At 51.2% G+C, this 19,598-nt stretch overlaps 1 protein-coding gene across 7 annotated transcripts in view; it reads right to left on the bottom strand.

Moving 5' to 3' along the window:
* The window catches only part of LOC126520926 (uncharacterized), a 122,325-nt gene that overhangs the window by 54,260 nt on the left and 48,467 nt on the right, over positions 1-19,598 (bottom strand). For 5 of the 7 annotated variants that reach the window (XM_055065621.2, XM_055065623.2, XM_055065622.2 and 2 more), the window contains exon 2: positions 4,730-4,792. In XM_055065621.2, the coding sequence (XP_054921596.1) occupies positions 4,730-4,792 (63 nt within the window). Of the gene's footprint in view, positions 1-4,729; positions 4,793-4,984; positions 5,113-19,598 lie in introns of those variants that run through there. The other 2 variants (XM_055065626.2, XM_055065628.2) reach the window with 2 other exon arrangements.

Genomic DNA, 19,598 nt, shown 5'->3' with positions numbered 1-19,598 from the left:
CTCGCCTAGGGACAAGCACATACAACACGCACTAAGAAACCACCCACATAGTGCCTAGGCAGAGTCATATATTCAAGGAGCAAAAGCCCCCAGACTTTCTCTCTCACGCCCGCTCTTACTCGCGCCTGTACACAAACAGCTGGCAATTCCTCAAATGAACCTCTCGTGAGATACAATCGCTGTTCGGAGCGCGTGTTTGGTTGCACGACGTGCAATCCGCCTCTTTCATGTTCCTTTGCTGCCCTCTGACGCACGCCGCTGGAAAGGTTTTGGAAGGGTGTCGGGGATTTCGCCGGTTGATTTGTGTACCTGCACCCTTGTTGAGTGTGCGTTGGTTGTGCGGTTCGTGGATCGCGATTAATTATTAATGGTTTCTCCGGGGCAGCATGTCATTCACCCATCGAGTATAGTGGGTGAACAGGCCCGAGTGCGCTGTTGTGGTAACAGCGCTGCCGATAAAGGCACGCTGAGTTCCGTCTGCCGACGCGGCTGTTTCGAGTTTGTTGTCGCTGATGTCTGTGATTGCACATCGCGTTTTCTATTCTTTTTTTACACATTCACTACACATTTCGCATATTCAAGAAGCCTTCGATCGCAGCCTTCCACGTGAGATTTGCCAAAGCGGTGCATTTGTTTACCTCTACAGCTTCAAATCGCTGTAAGCTTCGGTTATTGTAGAAACGGCGCATCGCTGATGTGAAATAATCTCAAAACGTAGCAAAACATACAATCGAGTCTGTATGAGCGGCCGAGTCCCTTAAACGACTGCAACTGTGATCCAGACACATATATATTACGGGTTGTTATTACTTATTCTCGCTTTTGTTTAACTTCATCATACTTACAGTTTGCGCATGCTATAAAGTATCATTAGAGACAACTGTGCTTGACATAAGTCCCCACTTATATGCCATCTAGTTATCTCGTAAAAAGGCGGATGCCATCACTGACACCGTTGGCAACTGAGCGAGTTTATGCTGCTGTATCGAATGCACTGTCTCTCCTTTCCTGTTTGACGCAGAGGTAAACAATGCTTCTTTGGAATTAAGAAATGTCAGCATAACAACACACACACAGACCCACCATCTACAGGAATGCGACTGGCAGCGTTCAGGTAAGGCGACCAAAGTACAAGATGTTGGCACAGCGCTGTGTTGCCGCTTGCCGCTTATTGTGTACGTGCCGTGCGAAGCGAAGTGTAGTTATCAAATCGCTATAGGGCCGCAACCTAGCTATAAAAGCGGTTTCCTTCGTCCTGACTGCTTAATTTTTAAGTCCAGCTCCATCGGTAGCGGGTGCATGAACTTGATGGGGTCAGGCCTAACCCAAACTTCACTAAACAGGATCAACATTGACTCAAACTTCATGTGTATGGCTTGAGAGGACTGAAGCTCGTGCATTTCAAGTTCCAAGGCACGTCGACGCATTTTGAGCGCGAATAATTATATTTACAAGTGAATGAGCTGCAGCTATCGCGCTGTGGGTTCGACGGCTGATCACGTAGAGTTCGGTCGAGCTATCACGGTCGTCACGCTGATTTTGTCGGTGCTGTCGACACGAAAGCCCTTCGCGCTATATGACAACTCGCACCCGTCGGTTGCGTCGTTGTCGGCCTATTACGATCAAATGGTCTCAATGACACAGTGCTGAATAGTCGGCCAATTGTCGGCGTCAGCGTCTTGGCGGTCTCGTATAGACCAATTGTTACCACGCCTGAAAACAGTACATGAAGTCAGGCACGTGCTGCCACCACCAGCAACAGTGGGCTGATGCTGCAATAAGACTGCGTCAGCAAAATGTGTTTTGAAGGTTCACGGTGCAGTCCGGATGAAGCCCTGGCACTTTGTTGTTTCAAAGTGGAGTTGCAGTCTTACGCACGTTTTCGGCACCGCACCGACGTCGAGCTACCAGTAGGGTTTCAACGCGGTACATGGCACGAGCGTTTGCAACAGCGCGCGTCCAAGAGCTTTTTTTTTTTTTTTTCGGGGTACTTTCCCCCGATATCTGGCCGCGCGGCCGCGCGCGCGCGTCCCTTCCAAAACTTTTCGCGACTAATCCGCTAGGGCAGGGCGCATGCGCAGTCGCGCCGTGAGAGAGGCGGATTGGCCCAGGCCACGTGGCCCAGGCCGCGGCGACTTCATCAGCCGCGCGAAGTCGGCGCGGTCTATGCCAATCACGCGCGGCGCAACCGAACGCGCACTCCGAACAACGATCCCCGATCGCGCCCCATCGTGGTGCAGTAAATACTCACTTAAAGCTTCACACAAAGTATTTATTTATTTGGCCGAAAGTACTGAAACAGTGTAGTCTGCTTCTTCTTGGCAGCCGCGTGCTTAAACAAGGAGTCCTCAACATAGTCTTAAAAGATCCACAAGCGATAGGCCGTAGCGGCGTAGAAGGGCCAAATAAGCTACAGCCTCAGCTGAAGTCGAGAGCGGGGCATCAGCGCTGGTGGGATCAACCTCGGCAGCGTCTTCGTTTGGCTTTGATTTCTGCTGCGATCTCTACATCCGTCAATCGAAGCATTTTGAAACGCTGCCAATATAGAGTGTACTAGAATACGGTCTAACTATAGTGAACTGTCAGTCTACATTCTAACTGTCAATAACCAAGTATGAAATGGCGTCTGCCCGTCTAAGAGTGAGCCCAGTGAGCGCGTGCTGTCGCACGCAACGTTTTTAGATTCGCACGTCTTTGCGGATGCAAACCGCCATTCCTCGCGACGCGCGGCAGGCGCAGTGCGCGGCACCGAGGAGGAGTCAGTGCAACAAAAGGTCTATTCGATTCAGCCAAGTTTCTCTGCACCTTCTGCACCTATTCACGGTGCACTGCACCTAGACCCTCGAGTCCCCAAGGCGCAGCAGTGCACCCTGCACCCCCGTGCTCGATTGAACGGGGTGCAATGCAAGGTGCCGCCGCGGTGCACTGCACCCTTGAACCTTGCAGCGGGTGGGTGCAGCCCGGCACCCCCTGCACTTTTTCGTTTGAGGTGCCGTGCACCTTTTTCTGAATCGAACAAACCTAAATGCAATGCGTTGTTAACGTTGTCGAACCAGCCAAGCCCATAGAATTTCTTATTGGTATTTATTTAAAAACTCTATGGCCAAGCCGCATTGTGTGTACACCGCTACGTTAATTAAGATAAGAGATAATTAAGGCACTCGAACTCACGACCTCAGGTGGGAGTCACACCCTCGACCTTTGGGATTAAGAGGGATGACTAAGCGAATTAGACTAAGCGAATTGAGGGGGATGCGTACGTCACGTGTCCGCCTTTATTGCACCGGCACTCTGGCTTTTGCCTTCAAGTCGTCTGTCAGTTGTTGAAGATGGCGGTTGTGCTTCACACGTCCACGGCGTACGAGCAACGAAGTGTGATTCGTTTTCTATGGAGCACGGGGGGAACGGCCGTCGAAATGTACAGGGAAATGCAGTCCACGTATGGAGAAAGGTGTCTTGCTTTGAGAAGTAGAAACTTCTGAAAAATCGTAGAAACTTCTGAGGTTGCGTTTCACGATTTTGGCAAGTTTTCATCAGTAGTATACTTCTGCTTGATCCTCGCCAAAGTACGCGTGAAACCGAGGTGTCCGGAAGATCGTTCGTCGTGGCACGCACGTAAGATGTCCTGACGGAGTGTAGCCGGAACAACGAGCAAGTAAACCGTTTCTGCAGGATGAAAGTTCCACTTGAAGGGAACGTCAATGCGAAGAGGACAAGTGCAGCGGCTGGCATTCTTCGAGGTATTCAATCAGTGTTCGCAGCTCGAAATCGCTGCGCAGCTGTTGAGCGACGTTGCGGGACGCAAGTGCAGAAAGGAAACCATACTAGTCCTCCTCAAGACCTTTTGGAGCGGTTTCGATGGGATAGCGGGAGGGACAATCGGCATCGGTGTGTTTCTGGCCGTACGTGCGCACAATCGCGACATCATACTCCTGTGACCTGAACACTCCATTTTGGGAGATGGGCGGAACAGTCATTGAGATTTGCTATAGCCAGCGAAAAAAATTGGGGCCGCTGACCACCACCACCATCAATAGAGACTAAGAAAAAATATATGTTCTGGGATTTTCCGGGTCAAAACCACGATATGATTATGAGACAAGCCGAAGTGGGGGCTCCGAATTAATTTTGGCCACCTGGGAATCTTTAAAGCGCTTTTTCTTTCCGAGGGAAAGAAAAAGCAATAATGGCAATAACGCCGACGCCACCACACAACCTTGAATTCTTTGCAAATCTCCAGTTCTTAGCCTTCTTCTATGCCGTATCCTTCTTGGATCGGCCATGAGGGCGATTTAACGTGTGCACTTTGCCAGATGTTACGGGCACTCAGACTCGTTTTCCCTATTACTGCTTTCCGCCGACAAGGCGCAAACACATGACTACCAAGAAGAGAGGAGCGCGGCCGACAAATACGTTGTGCTCCTGGCCATTAGAGAGTTGGAGGACGGAAGTCCATTGCAGGCCTCTCGCGCTCTTTTGTGCTCGCTTTAATCTGTACGCCCGGTGGCTTGCATCCTCCAACGCTCGGGCACGGCTTGCGTCGCCTAACCTAAAATCTCTAATATCTTGATGTGGGCGACTCAGCCGCGATGATCGTGATCTTGTATTCAAAACCTGCACAATTTAACACTGTTTACTCCTTTTTTCAATCACATGTAAGGGAAGCAGAAAACAGTAACACGCTTGTTCGTCAAGACAAGCAGAGGAAGAGGTCAAGGCCGCGACATACTCTCTTGCGACTGCAGCCGGTAGGCCAGGACGCCATCCTCTCGCACCAACCATTCCTTGCACACTGCAAACAGAAATCAGAATTGGCATAAGAAAAAGATTAAGGAAGAGAGAGAGGAGGGGGAATGCGAGCAAACAGCTAGGGATGTCCTGGAGCTATGAAAAATGCTGACAGCCAGCCATACAAAGCGGGAAAAAATGTACACAACATAATTGCACAATAATCAGATATCAAGATAATACAGCAACGTTTTACTTGCTATAACTTTGCGTGTCTCGAGTGCACAGGCATTCCATTTCATCAATACGCGCCCGATACCGAAACGAAGCAGGGATGCCCACGACCACTAGCTTTTCTCGTGAGTGCGCCGTCTAAAAAAGGCGCAGCTAAAGCGCGACGCCCAGCCCAGACCATTGTTGTATGAAACAATCTAGCATTCATCACCGCCGTCTGCTCGAGAGAGAGGCACAAAGTAGACGGCGCCGAGAACCGCGCTTGGTCGTTGTGTCCAGAGAGCAGGGCGCGCCGGACACACAAACGGTGTCGACACGCGGCCACATAAAATGTGCGCTCCTGGGTGGCGCACGTAGTTGATGACGGATGACCCTCCTACGAATAAGAAAGAGCACGCGAGGAGGAGGCTGTCGGGGGCAGACAAAGAGGGAGAACCGGCGGCTCATTAAGGAGCCGACCTTCGAGTCGCATGCGGGTTCACGCAGTGCAATGCTGCCGGCGACTGCCTCCTCTTTTGTTACCGCTCTCGTTCGCGACAAATTTCGATACAGATCTCGTGCCCAGATTCGGCCCCGATATAGCAAGCCTCACGACTACTGGATGCGACGACTGTTCGTCGTAAACGCGGTTAGTGCGATGACTTAGCGATACTTGCGCTGGAAAAAAGCAACGCTCCCCACCAGTGCGAGGGCCGCCTGCAAGAGCAATGGCCGAAACGGGCTCGCACAGAAGCTCAGCTCGCAGAATGCGCGAGCACGCTCTTTCAAGCAACGCGCGGCGAAAACAATTACCGCGCCTTTTCCTCTTTTGTCTAACGACACTGACTGTACAGTACCCAACAGCCAATACCGTCGCGCGCTCCGGCCTATGGGCGTCTTGCGCTGGAGTTTGAGGTATAGTAGTGGCGCCTGGCGGCGGCGCGCGAAACATTATCTGGGTAGTACCGGTATTGAGCGCTGGCCGTGGCGAAGCACGTTTCTAGCCCGAGTTTTGAATCGATTCGCGCTTTTTTTCTGCCCTGTTGCGAGTGCGAAAAAGCTCGCCACTTCTCACAGACCACGCTGACCAGGATGCGAGCTCGCCGTAGTCTATTGGCCTCGAGCTCCACCACTGGAAAAGCTGACGCCACCGTCGGCGTGACGTGTTATTAGGGATCACGTGGACATAGCGGCCGCGTCGGCTGCTTCGAGAGCGCCGAAGCGAGTTGAAAACGAGAGTTGAAATTCCCTCGTACGCTGCGGTCCTCATTTAGTGGCGAGATTTTCCCGCTTCGAGTGTCTCCTTTACAACGCTTGAAAGCACTAGAATAGGTAGTGGCTGCCTTTGAAGGCGCGCAACATGGCAGGCTACTGCTCGGTGCCGCAGTGCCGGACGTACGCAACGGAGCCAGGTGTCAGCCTTATTCACGCGTCGCCGCAGGACAAGAAGCTGCGTGAAGCTTGGCTCGCGAAACATAAAACCGGCAAACAGTCATCGGCTACAACTCGGGTATGCAGCAAGCACAGACGCGAGGAAGATTTCTGCTACGGCGCCGGGTCTGCGTGAGACTCTCACCCGAGTCCGCTGCCCGACTAATGTCATGACGGTTTGGTCTATGAACATGTCGATGCTATAGATACTGGCAAGTTCACTGGAATGGAAAAGGAGCGGTAAAACACACATTAAAGAAAGGCGTGGCATATGGTCATGTTTGTACGTGTTATGAATTAATGCACTGGATTACAAAAAAGAAGCAGCGGGAATCGCACGCTGAGAACACCGATAAACATACAGTGCGAAGCAACTCGAGAAATAATATGGAAACGTCCAAGAATTTAGAAGAAAAAAAAAGATTGCATCGTCGCGACGGCACATCACAGTCCCCGTAGGCGTCGAAGTCTCTACAATGAAATTATTTTGAACAGCTCTGATAGTGCCCACGCAACAATGGTTGCTTGTATACTGTCAAATGCTCATATTCTGCGGCCTAAAGCTCATGGCACGGTGCGAAAACGCGCTCACAGCGAAAGCAAAACATTGTGCGCGGACATGCATGCAGACGCGCAGTCGGTCGCTGCGAACCCGTGCGATCGCTGCATTGAGGCTTCATTCTGTTATGCCCCATTTGGTTTTACAGACAGCCCACTCTAACAACATATTTCACTTAGTTTACTCTCAGCGTTTGGCTACCTTTCACGCAAGAAGCCGGTTCGGGAGACTCCATTGCGGCGACCGCGCGCAGTGGCGTTCACTGTTGTTACGACTTTGCACCGGTGCCACCACTATTACGACTTTGAGGTGGTCCCGAAGCGCTCGTCACCCGTTTCGTGACAGAGCGTTGGTAGCGAAGACTCCGAGTCAGGCGTCGGTGAGAATAACAAAAGGGACTTTATACACTATATACAGGTCATTATACAGGACATGAAGGGATCGGCACTGGGGCCGAGAGCTCACAGCAAACGCGACTGTTCCCGCACGGCGACGTCCGGCGAAAACGCGTGACACATCTCACTCCAGTCGAGAGCGGCACTCTGCTCCCGGTGGGTCGGTGGATCCGGTTTTTTCAGGCGGCCGCGTCGCGGCTTTATAATCCCCGAGCACCATTGTCACTCAAACGGCCCAATACAAAGCCAGCACTCGACGGTCGTCCGAGAGGTACAACCAGCGACCGCGCTGGCCAGCCCGTTCAAAGTTGGCGGGCGCGGTGACCTCCAGGCAACGGGAGGTACGGCGCCGGGCTGTCTGGCCCTAGGCGACACGTTTGAACATGTTGCCCGCCGATGCTTCTCCGGAGGACACCACTGCCTGACGGCTCAGCATCTTGACTTGTCAAGGGAGAATTAGGGCGCTGTGCCTTTCGGCGCAGCCCCGGGTTTGTCCAAAGGGCGCTCGCAGGATAAATTCTGCATCTTGCACATTCGGAATCCGGGCTTGTGGTAATGGCACAACACTGTACGTATTCGGTAAAGAGATAGCGTCTGTAAACGATTCGGTGCTTTCAGTTTGCCCAAGATTATTATTTAGACAGTAAAAAACTTCTCTCGTTTCGAAAGTACTCACAGAAATGTCCGGGAGAGCTCGCGCGTGGTGTTTTCAGTGAGCGCTGACAGCAAAACCTATGAGGAGCGCGCCGCGTGATCCCTCATACTACGCCAGCGAGGCGCTTCCGATAGATGGCGACTCCGTAACTCCTCGCTGCCAATAGTTTAACGAAAACGGACTCTCCGTGAGACGTAATGCTGGAAGCTGAAGGAATCGGCGACGCCGATCCGGAGAGACCTAGCTCAGCCTCGAAAAAGCGTCACCGTCGTTACTTCTGCGTCGTGGGCTGCCATGAACAAGAAGGCCTGAATTCCAACATCAGATTCTACTATTTTCTTTCAAGGCCTCACGAAGCGGAGCGTCGGGCGCGCTGGATAGTTGCAGTTCGTCGCGCTGGGTAAGCGAAACTTCGCGCCATGCTGACTGCTTCGCCTGTCTTGAAGCTTGCTTGATTATCTGCGTTCTAAAATTCGGTCTTTTGCACCTACAGTCCCGACGGCAGACCGACATAGCAGCAGGCATAGCTGGTGATTCACGATTCGAGACCCGGCCACAGCGACAATTAACAATTCGACCGGTGCGAAGTGGTGAAGTCACCAGGTATGTGCAAATGAGCACAAATGGTCGGGCTGATTCGGTGGCAATTCATATATACCCCACTACGAGCAGCACAGGTTATAATAGAGAGTTAAATGTGCTCATCCTTGACCTCAAGCCAGCATGTTGAGGCAGCGCAGCAAGGTAGCAAGGATTGCAGCACATCGATGTTCGAGCGCTGTCATTAAAAGCTACATCAAGCGAGCAGCGCACGAGCTCGCGCTGCAGCGCGATTCGCACGTACGTTACTGCGAGCTCATATGCATTGCATCAGTTATTTAACAGTTGCTAAAGGGACAGATGACCGCTACTACAGTGCAGCATAACTACTTGTCTAGCGGCATGTAGTCAACAAAGATTGCAGGAGGCCTGCCGTTTCGCGGCATGTCGAAAGACCGCTGCTGTCGCGGCGCGTACGATCGTGCGCTCGAGCAGTTCAGTACACATGATGTCTACTTATCGCTGCTGTGAATTCATTTATAGCAAACATTTCCTCGCGTTTGTGCGCCTGAATCTAGCAGCGTGCAAACGTTACCTGAAGTTCAACTTCGTACGCGACTCGCTTCACTTGCGATTGACACCGCGCTAAAACTTCGCCGCTTATTTCTAGAACGGCGTACACGTATTCGGGGTTGCATAATTTGTTTCCTTTACGCAGCAGCGTGCCACCCCTGAAAAAATCTTCGGCGCCCAATATTTGCTGCAAGCCGTGGTACAACAAAACCGAAAGTGGCGGGTCCATATTGTAAACGTGCTTTGCGAAGCAGACGACCGAGCTCGGTACTACCCATTTCAGGACAGAGGGCGCTTTTTAGCACCATTTTCGCAGCGCCTCCTGGGAAATGCAAGAGCCCCATAGTGGCTCTCATCTATAAAATTAAGCTACGCTCATATAACCTAACCAGACGAAAAGTATGGTTACACAGAATTGCACGGACCACGGAGGAAGGAAACTCAGGAGAGGCCCTGACGTCACTCTTTGTGAAACTAAAGTGAAGCCGGAAGTTGGCGTTGCTCATGGCGTTGCTCCGCCTATCGGGCCAGCTCTCCTCTCTTGTTTACATTTCTCGCGAAACCACGCCGCCCTGCGCGCAACCGCGCTGCTCGGACCCGCGCGCTCCGTAGCAATACTAAACAATCGTCAGCACGTCGGCATGATTCCGCCAAAGAGGGCAAAATTTCCCGCGGATATTCCTCCGTCCGTTGCGGCGCGGTACATTGCGTACAGCGTTGCATGCGCGTTAATTTCACGAACTTCAGTTCCTCCTGTCCCACCTGGCCACAGCAACATCCGGTAGAGCACGGTCCAGATAACGCAGCGCAACAAAATACGGAGACCAACGCAAACCTGCCCGCACGGCGCCTTTGCCACGGTACGAAACATACGGAGCAACACGTGCGAGCGCACAGAACAATAACAAAGCCGCCATTGTGGCCCGAAAGGCGTGGCCGCTACAGTAAATAAATAAAAAAACAGCAAAAAAAGGAGAACCTACTAGGTCCCTTCCTCCACACTTTTCTCCTAGCGCGCGGAGGGGGTAGGGCCTCTCCTCAGTTTCCTTTCTCCATGGCACGGACGGACTTTGAACCGTCGGTAACAGCACGACTATGCGAGGCAAGTAACATACAACGATACAAAGGTGCGATAGAAAAGGTCTATTCGATTCAGCCAAGTTTCTGTGCACCTTCTGCACCTATTCACGGTGCACTGCACCTAGACCCTCGATTCCCCGAGGTGCAGCAGTGCACCCTGCACCCCCGTGCCCGATTGAACTGGGTGCAAGGCAAGGTGATAGTATTTCACTCGCGTGCATGAATGTTGAGGGCCGAAGTTTGTGGAGATGATTTATTTTAGTCCGCTGTGAGCCCGCTGAATAGATCGGTATGACCTAGGCTGCGAAGGACCGAAATGCCTTGTTGCTTGCGGATGGGTGCCGAGATCAGACGGAGGACGACAAGAAGTTATTTTGCATCCCGCGCAGCAAACAAAACCTAACCAGAAGGTAATTCTGGTTGCATAGAAATGGACGGAAAGACTGAACCGTCGGTAACTGCACGACTATGCGAGGAAAGTGACGTAGAGCGATACGAAGGTGCGAGAGAAAGTATACACCTGTGTGTGCAGAGCTGCAGTATTATTTCATTCGCGCGCATGAATGTTGACGGCCGGAGTTTGTGGAGATTACTGATTTTAGTGCATTACGAGCCCGTTGACTTAGCAAGTGCAGTATGACCTAGCATGCAAGTAAATAGTGGGGCAGAAACGCATTAACCCGCTGACAAATATCCGCATTGCGTTACGTGCGATAAAAAATAAAATTCAGCAGCGAATTCTACTTTTACACTTTCCTGTGTTTGTGCGCGCGTTGTTAACTGCGCTTTACAACGTGTCCAAAATGTAATTTCCAATATCCTAATCGTATTTTGCGCATTGCATATGTGAATAAATATATTGCTAAGTGCCTGCATTACTCTGTTTTTAAAAACGAATACTGCATAGCCACAGCTACTGGCCGTCAAATAATAAAGCGTAATACAGTATATCAAAGTACATTACATACAGCTGCGAGCTCGTTCCTTCCAAGTTTCCCTTACACTCGAAGATGTTTCAGTAATCGGCAATGCCATTTTACTAATGAAAAACACACAACTGCAAATCAACATAAGAAAAACGCCACAAGCGATACACGGATTGCCAGCAAAACACAGTGCAGTAATAGCTGGGCCAATCCGCGTGCGTTTCGTATAAGGGCCTTCTAATTCTTACGGGGCTTTAGCGGTGCACGGAGGCGAAAAGGGATAAACACAACAATGCGCGTCATGATTCGAGTTTACGCGGCGACGTCGCACGGTTCACGAGAACAGTCAACCGCATTCACACACGCGCACACACTACGCTTGATATTGGTGTGCCGCGAGATCAGATAGCGCTGGCAGCCCGAACGCGATCGAGGAGACACGCTGACACGATCCATACCGCCTCTTCATCATGTCACGACAGTTGCACTGGCTCGTAGCATTGAACCACAAAACACAGCAGTCGTCGTGTAATCGCTACACGACAGACACACTCAGCGGCAAGAAGACTGTTGGCACACTCGTTTCCACACACACACAGGATGTTGTTTAGTTGCCGTGAGGGTCGCGCGCTTTGAGAATCGCACGTTTGAGCGACGTTATGTCGAAAGTTTTTCGGTCCAAGCGACTGTCAGCCTTCATTTTTACGCGACTTCTTCGTTCAATGCAACCGCTATGTGTACGCAGCACACTTACATGCAAAAGATTTCACAGAGCATACGGGATTAAGCGCAAGCAATCACCAAGGCTCGCGCGGTGATTGAGCGCAAACGAACGAAATGTAAACATGCGGAATCGAGGCGATCAAGCCCTCATTACGCTCTATTGAGCTATTTTCTTGGAGCGCTCATTTGAAATTAAAGGACTAAATTTAGCAGTTCGGGTCCTTCTTGGATGGATGGAAACAACTTTATTTTGAGTCCGGCAAATTTGACGACCCGGGCTCAGGTCTCCCATGAGGGGACTTCGAGGCCTTGCCTCGTTGCCGCCTCTCGGGCTTGCTGGACAGCCCACTCTTGTGTCTTGAGGTTGGAGCTGCGCAGAGCGGCGGCCCACTTCGACGCAAGAGCCTCCGGAGCTACTGCCATTGTAGCTGATGTAACCCGACACTCCCACAACATGTGTGACAGCGTCGCTCTAGTTAACTGACATAATTTGAAAATAGCAGTCGGGTATTGCGCGGGGAAAATGTACTGCAATCGCACCGGACTGGGAAATGTTTGTGTTTGCAATTGTCGCCAGATGACTGCCTGGCGACGTTTCAGCATAGGGTGAGGTGGGGGCAGCAACCGCCTGTGTGTGTGTGTGAAGCGATTTTAAAGAGAATGGAAGAGATAAGTGCAGTGCCGTAACTGTCTCTCACGGGAGGACACTTCAACAGCACTGCACGGGGAAAGGGGTGTGGGGAGAAAAAGATGAAGAGAGAGGAAAGGAGAAGGCGGGAGGGGGCAACCCTCGTGTGCTCGGGTACGTGGTGTCGCAACGCACCGAACGCCTGCTGAGGCAGGCGCCCCTGCGGGGGCAACCGCCTGCCTAGCTGGTAGTGCTTGGTGATGTCATTGTACCTGACCAGGCGTTCTCGCGGGTTTTGAACCAGGAGTTCCGAACTCGAAGAGGGGGTCTCCGATTCTGCGCGGCGGGTCAGTTCTCGCGCAGAGCGGTGTGCTACCTCGTTCAAGTTAATGAGGCCTTCATCGGTGGGGGTGGCGACGTGCGCTGGAAACCATATGATCGCGGTGTTATCGAAGTGCTGCCGACCAGCTTTCCTTAGAATCTGGAGAGCTTCGGAGGAAATGCGCCCCCGCGCGTAGTTGCGAACTGCGGATTGTGAGTCGCTAAAAACTACCTCGCAGAGGGGGTCGGTAAGCGCAAGCGCAATCGCTACCTCTTCCGCTTTTTCGGGGTATTCCGTTGCGACACTACACGCGTGCGTAAGCCGGGAGCTAACGTCTACGACTACCGCCGTGAACCGGTGTTCTCGTGTGTATTCTGCGGCGTCCACAAAGCGCGTAGTCCTCTTTCCACCCAAGGAGCGCAGCAGTGTCTTGGCACGGGCCTGGCGTCGGCCCCGATTAAATTCGGGGTGCATGTTTCGAGGTATAGGGGCGACAAGCAGCGTGTCGCTGAGGTCGGGTGGAATGACCTGTTTCTGACCGTGTTGGACGTGGTAGTTGAAGCCGAGTTTTTGCAGGATGTACCGGCCCGTGGCTGTCAGAGACATGCGTTCGAGTTGAGAGGTTCTTTGCGCTTCCACGATTTCCTCAAGCGTGTTGTATACCCCCAGCTGTAGCAGACGAGCAGTGCTTGTGGACTCCGGTAGGCCAAGGGAAATCTTGTAAGTCTTGCGTATAAGGGTGTTGATTTTCTCCATTTCAGTGACATTCCAGTTGTGGAGGGCAGCCAGATAAGTGATGTGACTGATTGCGAAAGAGTGTATGAGGCGCATGACACTGTCCTCCTTCATGCCCGTGTGCTTGTTTGCAATGCGTTTGATCAGGCGGGTAGCCGCTGTAACCTTGCCTTCGATTTTGCGAATAGCTTCTATGTTTGACCCGTTGGCTGTTATATGCATGCCTAGGATGCGTATCTTCGGGACTCGGGGAATGCAGGAGCCGTCTTGCGTATAGAGGATTATGTCGTCACATTGGCGCGATTCGGCTGTAGGCTTGGGCCGGCGGCGCGGGCGGTAGACGAGCAGCTCCGATTTCAGTGGAGATAGTCGGAGACCTGTGTCTTGGAGGTAGGTTTCGACTGCAGAGACCGCTGCTTGTAAGGTGCATTCTATCTGACCGTCACTGCCCTTGTTGACCCACAGGGTGATATCATCTGCATACAAGGCGTGATGGAGGCCATCGATCTCGTCGAGGTAGGCCGGGAGACCCAGCATCACGAGGTTGAAAAGGAGCGGGGATATGACCGATCCTTGAGGAGTGCCGGTGCTTCCTAGTGTATGTTCGTCGGATGTCATGCTGCCGACCGCGAGGGTGACTGTGCGGCGCGACAGGAAGTCTCTGACGTAGTTGTAGCTTCGCTCACCCAAGTTGAGCTTGTTTATGCGGCTCAGGATTGCTGCATGTGCTACATTGTCAAATGCCTTTTCCAGATCTAGGCCGAGGATGGCCCGGTTGCCACTAGTTGGGTCATTGATAATCTGGTGGTAGAGCTGGAGCATGACGTCTTGAGTGGAGAGGTGTGACCGGAAGCCCACCATAGTGGGTGGGTAGGCTCCAGTGTCCTCGAGGTGGTGGTTGATGCGGGAGAGGAACGCGTGCTCCATAACCTTGCCAACGCAGGATGTGAGGGAAATGGGCCGCAAGTGATCGAGGCTGGACGGCTTGCCTGGCTTCGGTATCAGGACTGTTTTAGAGCGTTTCCACGCCTATGGGATGCGACCTGCTCGCCAGCATTTGTTGATGTATGCCGTAAGAGCGGTTATCGAGGCATCATCGAGGTTTCTTAGAGTCTTGTTCGTAACCTTGTCGGGACCAGGTGCTGATTTGCCATTAAGGTCGTGGAGAGCTGTGCGGATCTCTGACTCGTGAAATTCTTCATCGAGTGTCACATTTGTCTCTCCAGTGCATTCTCCGTGTTGAACATCGGGCCGTTGAGGGAAGTACTTGGCTAGCAGGCGTTTCACAAGCTGGTGATCACTCGTGGTAGCCTGTTCCTTGTGCAAAAGGCGTTGCAGGTTTGCTCGCTGAGCAGACTTGCTCTGCGTTTCCCCCAAGAGGTGACGAAGGAGACGCCACGTGCTTCCATTGTGGAGCTGCCCATCGACTGCGTTGCAGATGTCATACCACTGTTGGCGGCTTAAGGTCCGGCAATGTTCTTCCAGCTGGCGATTGATATGTGCTATCTTCTTACGAAGCTTTCGGTTGTGCCTTTGCTTCTTCCATCTTGCGTTTAGTGATGTCTTGGCTTCCCACAGGTGGGCTAGTCGGCTGTCGATCTTGTCAACCTGGACTTCGGGTGCGAGCGTCTGCGTCGCCTTGTTCATGTCGTCGTTGAGCGTCTCCATCCATGCCTCGATGTCATCGATGTTCTCACCTCTCTGTTCCACTCGCTGCTTTCGGAATTTGTCCCAGTCCGTCCATTTGAATGACTTGGGAAAAGGGGGTGTACCCGCCTGAGGAATTCGTGTTTCTATGATCATGTGGTCACTACCGAGATCTTCAAAGGTATTGCGCCACATTGCTTGAGGGATGTTACGGACCGCCGTCAGGTCTGGTGTCGTGTCCCGTGCCGTAGAGGTGCCCGTGCGGGTCGGCGCCGTGGGATCGGTAATAAGAGTTAATTCGGTATCATGCAGGTCCTGCCACAGGCGTCGACCTTTGGCGGTAGTGTATCCATAGCCCCAGGCCTCGTTCGGGGCGTTAAAATCTCCCCCCACCAGAAACGGGTTTGCGCCCGCCGAGGCAAGCGCCCCTCGGAACAGAGAGAGGAAACGAGCCCGTGAGTGAGCCGGATTACTATATACGTTGAGGAGAAATACACTGTGATTGCGTGTTCTATTGGGAAGGAGCTCTACAAGCATGTTTTCCGCATGTGTGCCGCTTACGCTGTGTTCTTGCACTACTATGCCTTTCCGAATTAAAATTGCAAGTCCGCGATCAACGGGAATCGGCGAGGCATTCGCAGTGTAACCTGGAAGCTTTGGTACGGTACCTACTGTTTCTTGTATCATTATGATGTCGGGTTTGGGTTGCGCGTGTCGGACGTATTGTTGCAGCAGTGGTTGCTTCTTAGTGAAGCCCCGACAGTTCCACTGCCACACCACGAGCTCGTTAGTGGGGCTGGCCATCGTGGTGCTGTACTTGTGCGTTACCTGAAATAAGGCTAGGGTGAATGACTGTAGGGCCCATGGTGGGCATCATTTCCATGCCTGAGCGAAGGCCTATGTGAGTCTCGATTTTGTCTATATGGGTTTCAACCCTGTCTGTTCGAGCAGTGAGATTATTGACCGCAACGCCGATGTTGCGGATCCCGGTTTGAATTTCTGAAAGCAGCTTCCTCATTTCTTCTTGTTCTTTCCGCCAGTCATTTATCGTGACATGTGTTTTGCGCCAATCACTTACTGCTGATTCGAGGTTCTCGAGCTGTTGAGACTCGGAACTGGCCGCCGCGCGTTTCTTTGTGGGCGGCGCCGCACTGTCGTTACCGTTCGTGACCGGAGTGGGGACTAAAGCAGGTTTTGGTATAGATGTCTGCGCCATCGACTGTTTAATCTCTCGAATTTCTTGGGTTAATTGTAGCACAACCGTCCGTAATTGTGCGTTTTCGCGCTGCATTGCTTCTAATGCCACATCCCTAGGGTCCCTTCTATTATTGGGTTCTGAGGCAGTAGCTCCCTGAGCCTTGCGTCTCAGCGAGGCCTTAACCGCATCTGCCCAGCTCACCTTGTCAGGTAGGTCCGAATCTTGCTGGCCGGCTTGCTTCGGACGCCGAGAGCTCGAACGGCCACGGCTCGGCCCGGGGGTTTTGCTGCGGGTCCTTCTTTCGTTTTTCGCCACAGTCAGGCACCAGTAGGTTTTATTTCCGCGCGTATGCAGATATTTTTTCACCTCACGAATGCCGCGGTTTAGCGTGGGCGCCGTCTGTTATAGGAACTTCCTAGGTGGCGCGCGCGGCAGATGTCGCTACATTGAAAATTATAGAGGGACCTTAATCGGGGAGAATGGAGGAGTGGGGGGGGCTCAGGATTCTGTGATCTGTGATTGCGCAACATGCTTATTTACCTTGTTTGATGTATTATATACAGTGACTTGTTTAGATACGTTGATTTATTGGAGACTGATGCGTATATATAAATGTCTCTTTGCGAGCTTTTGTGTATACATGCAATGAACTTTGTTTTCAGTGACACTTTTTTGCCCTTTATCAAGCTGTATCTTCGCATTTGTATATTCCAATGTAGCTTCCCATTTCTAATGTATATTTTGCAGAACTCCTGCTTTTTATATATGCGCTCCGTTGCGACTATAATTTTGGTGCAATTAATCATAATACGCGACCGGTGACAGCTGCTCCTGCGCAAAACATTGGAACGAAGGGCAGCGCCATTGAGATTGTTTCCTGGCCGTTGCATATGCAGAAAAATGTGAAGAAGGTTTTTGAATTACAAAATTTCTTTAAAGTATTTGTCCTCAACTTGTTCATTTCATGGCTTCACATTTTGCATATGAGCGGCATGCACTCCTTTGCTGGTTTCGAACTAATAGAGTCCAAATTTCTTGTGATATCTTACTTTAAATAGACAAAAAAGGTGGAATATTGGTATCAATTATTTCTGGCACAATTTTTTTGGACATACGAATATATTCTTTTATGAAAAAATACATATTTTCCATGTTTGGATAGTGCGTAGCTCTCGAGAATTCGTTTGCAGCATCTTTGGCAATGGCAATGCAGTAATCATTGATGTATTTGACCCCTCGACAAGTTCTATAAGGAGCAGGCCGAGTTGGAATGTGAGCGTCCCCCCCCCCCCCCCTCCCGAACTAAATTTCTGGCTACGCCACTGACTGGGAGTAACGTATAGGGATCTTCGAGATCTTCGAGATAGCTTTACCCTGCTTTTGTAATGAAACAAACAACTGCTTCCGTAAGATTTCTCCACACACCGCATTCAAGTTGCAAGGAATGTTGCAACTCAAGTTTCAAGTTGCAACAAGCGAAAGATAATGGATTGACTGACGTGGCAAAGTCAGTTGCGGCAATAATATATACGAATAGGGAAGTGTACATAAAAAGGGGTGTTTAAACAGCCTTTGATACACATTATATATGTTACTGTAAACAAATGAACGATAACAAACGAAACCGTTGCTGCGGCTGCATCGTTCTTCCTCCGAAAAAGAAAAGAGCCATTGCGCGTCAGCCAGCGCTAAGGACACAGACACTCCACAGTATTTACTTATTGCCATGTCTTGAAATGCGCCTTTGCGTCATAAGCATGCATGTGGCCGGCAGACTCAGCGTCAACACATATCAGAGCCGGTCAAGTTGAGTCACGGTGCTAACGCCAGCAGATTATTGTATTAGTTTCATTAGTTCATTGTTATTGGGCCCCGGTTCTGAGTTGGTGCACGTGCTTAAACGAAACACATTGCAGCAGTCTGCCGTTGCAGCTTGGCATCGCACTACTTGAACAGCACACGCACTGAAAGCGGCCGCGCACCGAAACGGCGTTTGCGACTTTTCGTGCGCAGTGCACGCGTTCGTCACAGCGTTTTGCTTCCTTGGCGACGGAAGACGCGCTACAATGGCTCCCGTGCACGAAATTCTCCAAAATTCCCATCGCAGCGCGGCTCAGATGAGCAGATCTACTGTGACGTCGTGCATTCAAAAGCAGGGCATCGCGTTTTGTACTACCAGAAACCTACAGGCGCGGCATAGAGGGCTCTGCTGACCGGCGTTTCCTAATTATATAGCGTTTCCGAAGCGCCGCCTAGGCAGCCCATCAGGCCCATTGCGAGTTTGCAAGTTGCTAAAATATGTTGAAGCTTCTACCACGAAAATGTTAACGGCATGTTTTAACGGAAGCTCATCCCCGATGGCGAATATGCGGAGTCCGTGCCCAATAGTGGCGGTATTTCAGCGTCAGAGAAGATGAACAAGCACACTTATTTCTTCGCCCTGAACTATAAATCACGGGGGGCCTAAAGCGGCATCGTTCTCAGCGCCAACAACAGCAGCAGCGGACACCGCTTCTGGGCGAAGAACGCTTTTAGGAACAGTTCCCCAAGCACGATTTCACCCGCGTTGTCGACAAAGAAAAGTTTACCAAACATGCAATAATATGGTGCTTCCGCCCATCCTTACAATATGATGCCCGAGAAAATAAGAGCGAGCATTATTTGGGACTCTGATCACACAACGTGATTATGACCGCGAACCCTCGGAGAGATCAGAGCAACAAGCTGCGAATGAACCCTGCGCAAATTACGACATCAACATTTCTGTGCAGGCGCTTGCAGATTTTGCCATTGCGTACGTGTTGAATCATGCTCGGTCACTGGATCTGGAAGTCGAAGCTTCCACGGTTGCCGCATTTTATCTTTGAGCGAAATTAGTTTTTAATATCGCACTCAATAAAGTTCTATTGAAAGCGTGTAAATTTATGTGCAAGGATCCAACGGCTGCACCCCATAACTCTGCAGTAAGAGTAAGTTCGCTTGCTCCTAAATATTACCAGCTACGGCGTAAGCAGTTCTAAGGCTATATTACTAAGCTTTCGGAAACGCGAGCGACAATAAGACTTAATTACACGGGAGCTACAAATTCAGCACCAAGTGCAACATCCTTGCTCCAAAGGGAGTTCGTAGCCGCCGTGACAGCTCAGAGGTTATCGTTGTGCACGTTGCTGGTGATGAGGTCGTGGGTTCGCTTATATGCCACAGTGGCCGCGTTCTCATTGGAATCGTAATACAAAACGCTCGTG

This window comes from Dermacentor andersoni, chromosome 3, assembly GCF_023375885.2.
Source record: "Dermacentor andersoni chromosome 3, qqDerAnde1_hic_scaffold, whole genome shotgun sequence".
NCBI lineage: Eukaryota > Metazoa > Arthropoda > Arachnida > Ixodida > Ixodidae > Dermacentor > Dermacentor andersoni.
The sequence above is the reverse complement of the archived record's forward strand: the minus strand, read 5'-3'. Positions and strand labels throughout refer to the sequence as shown.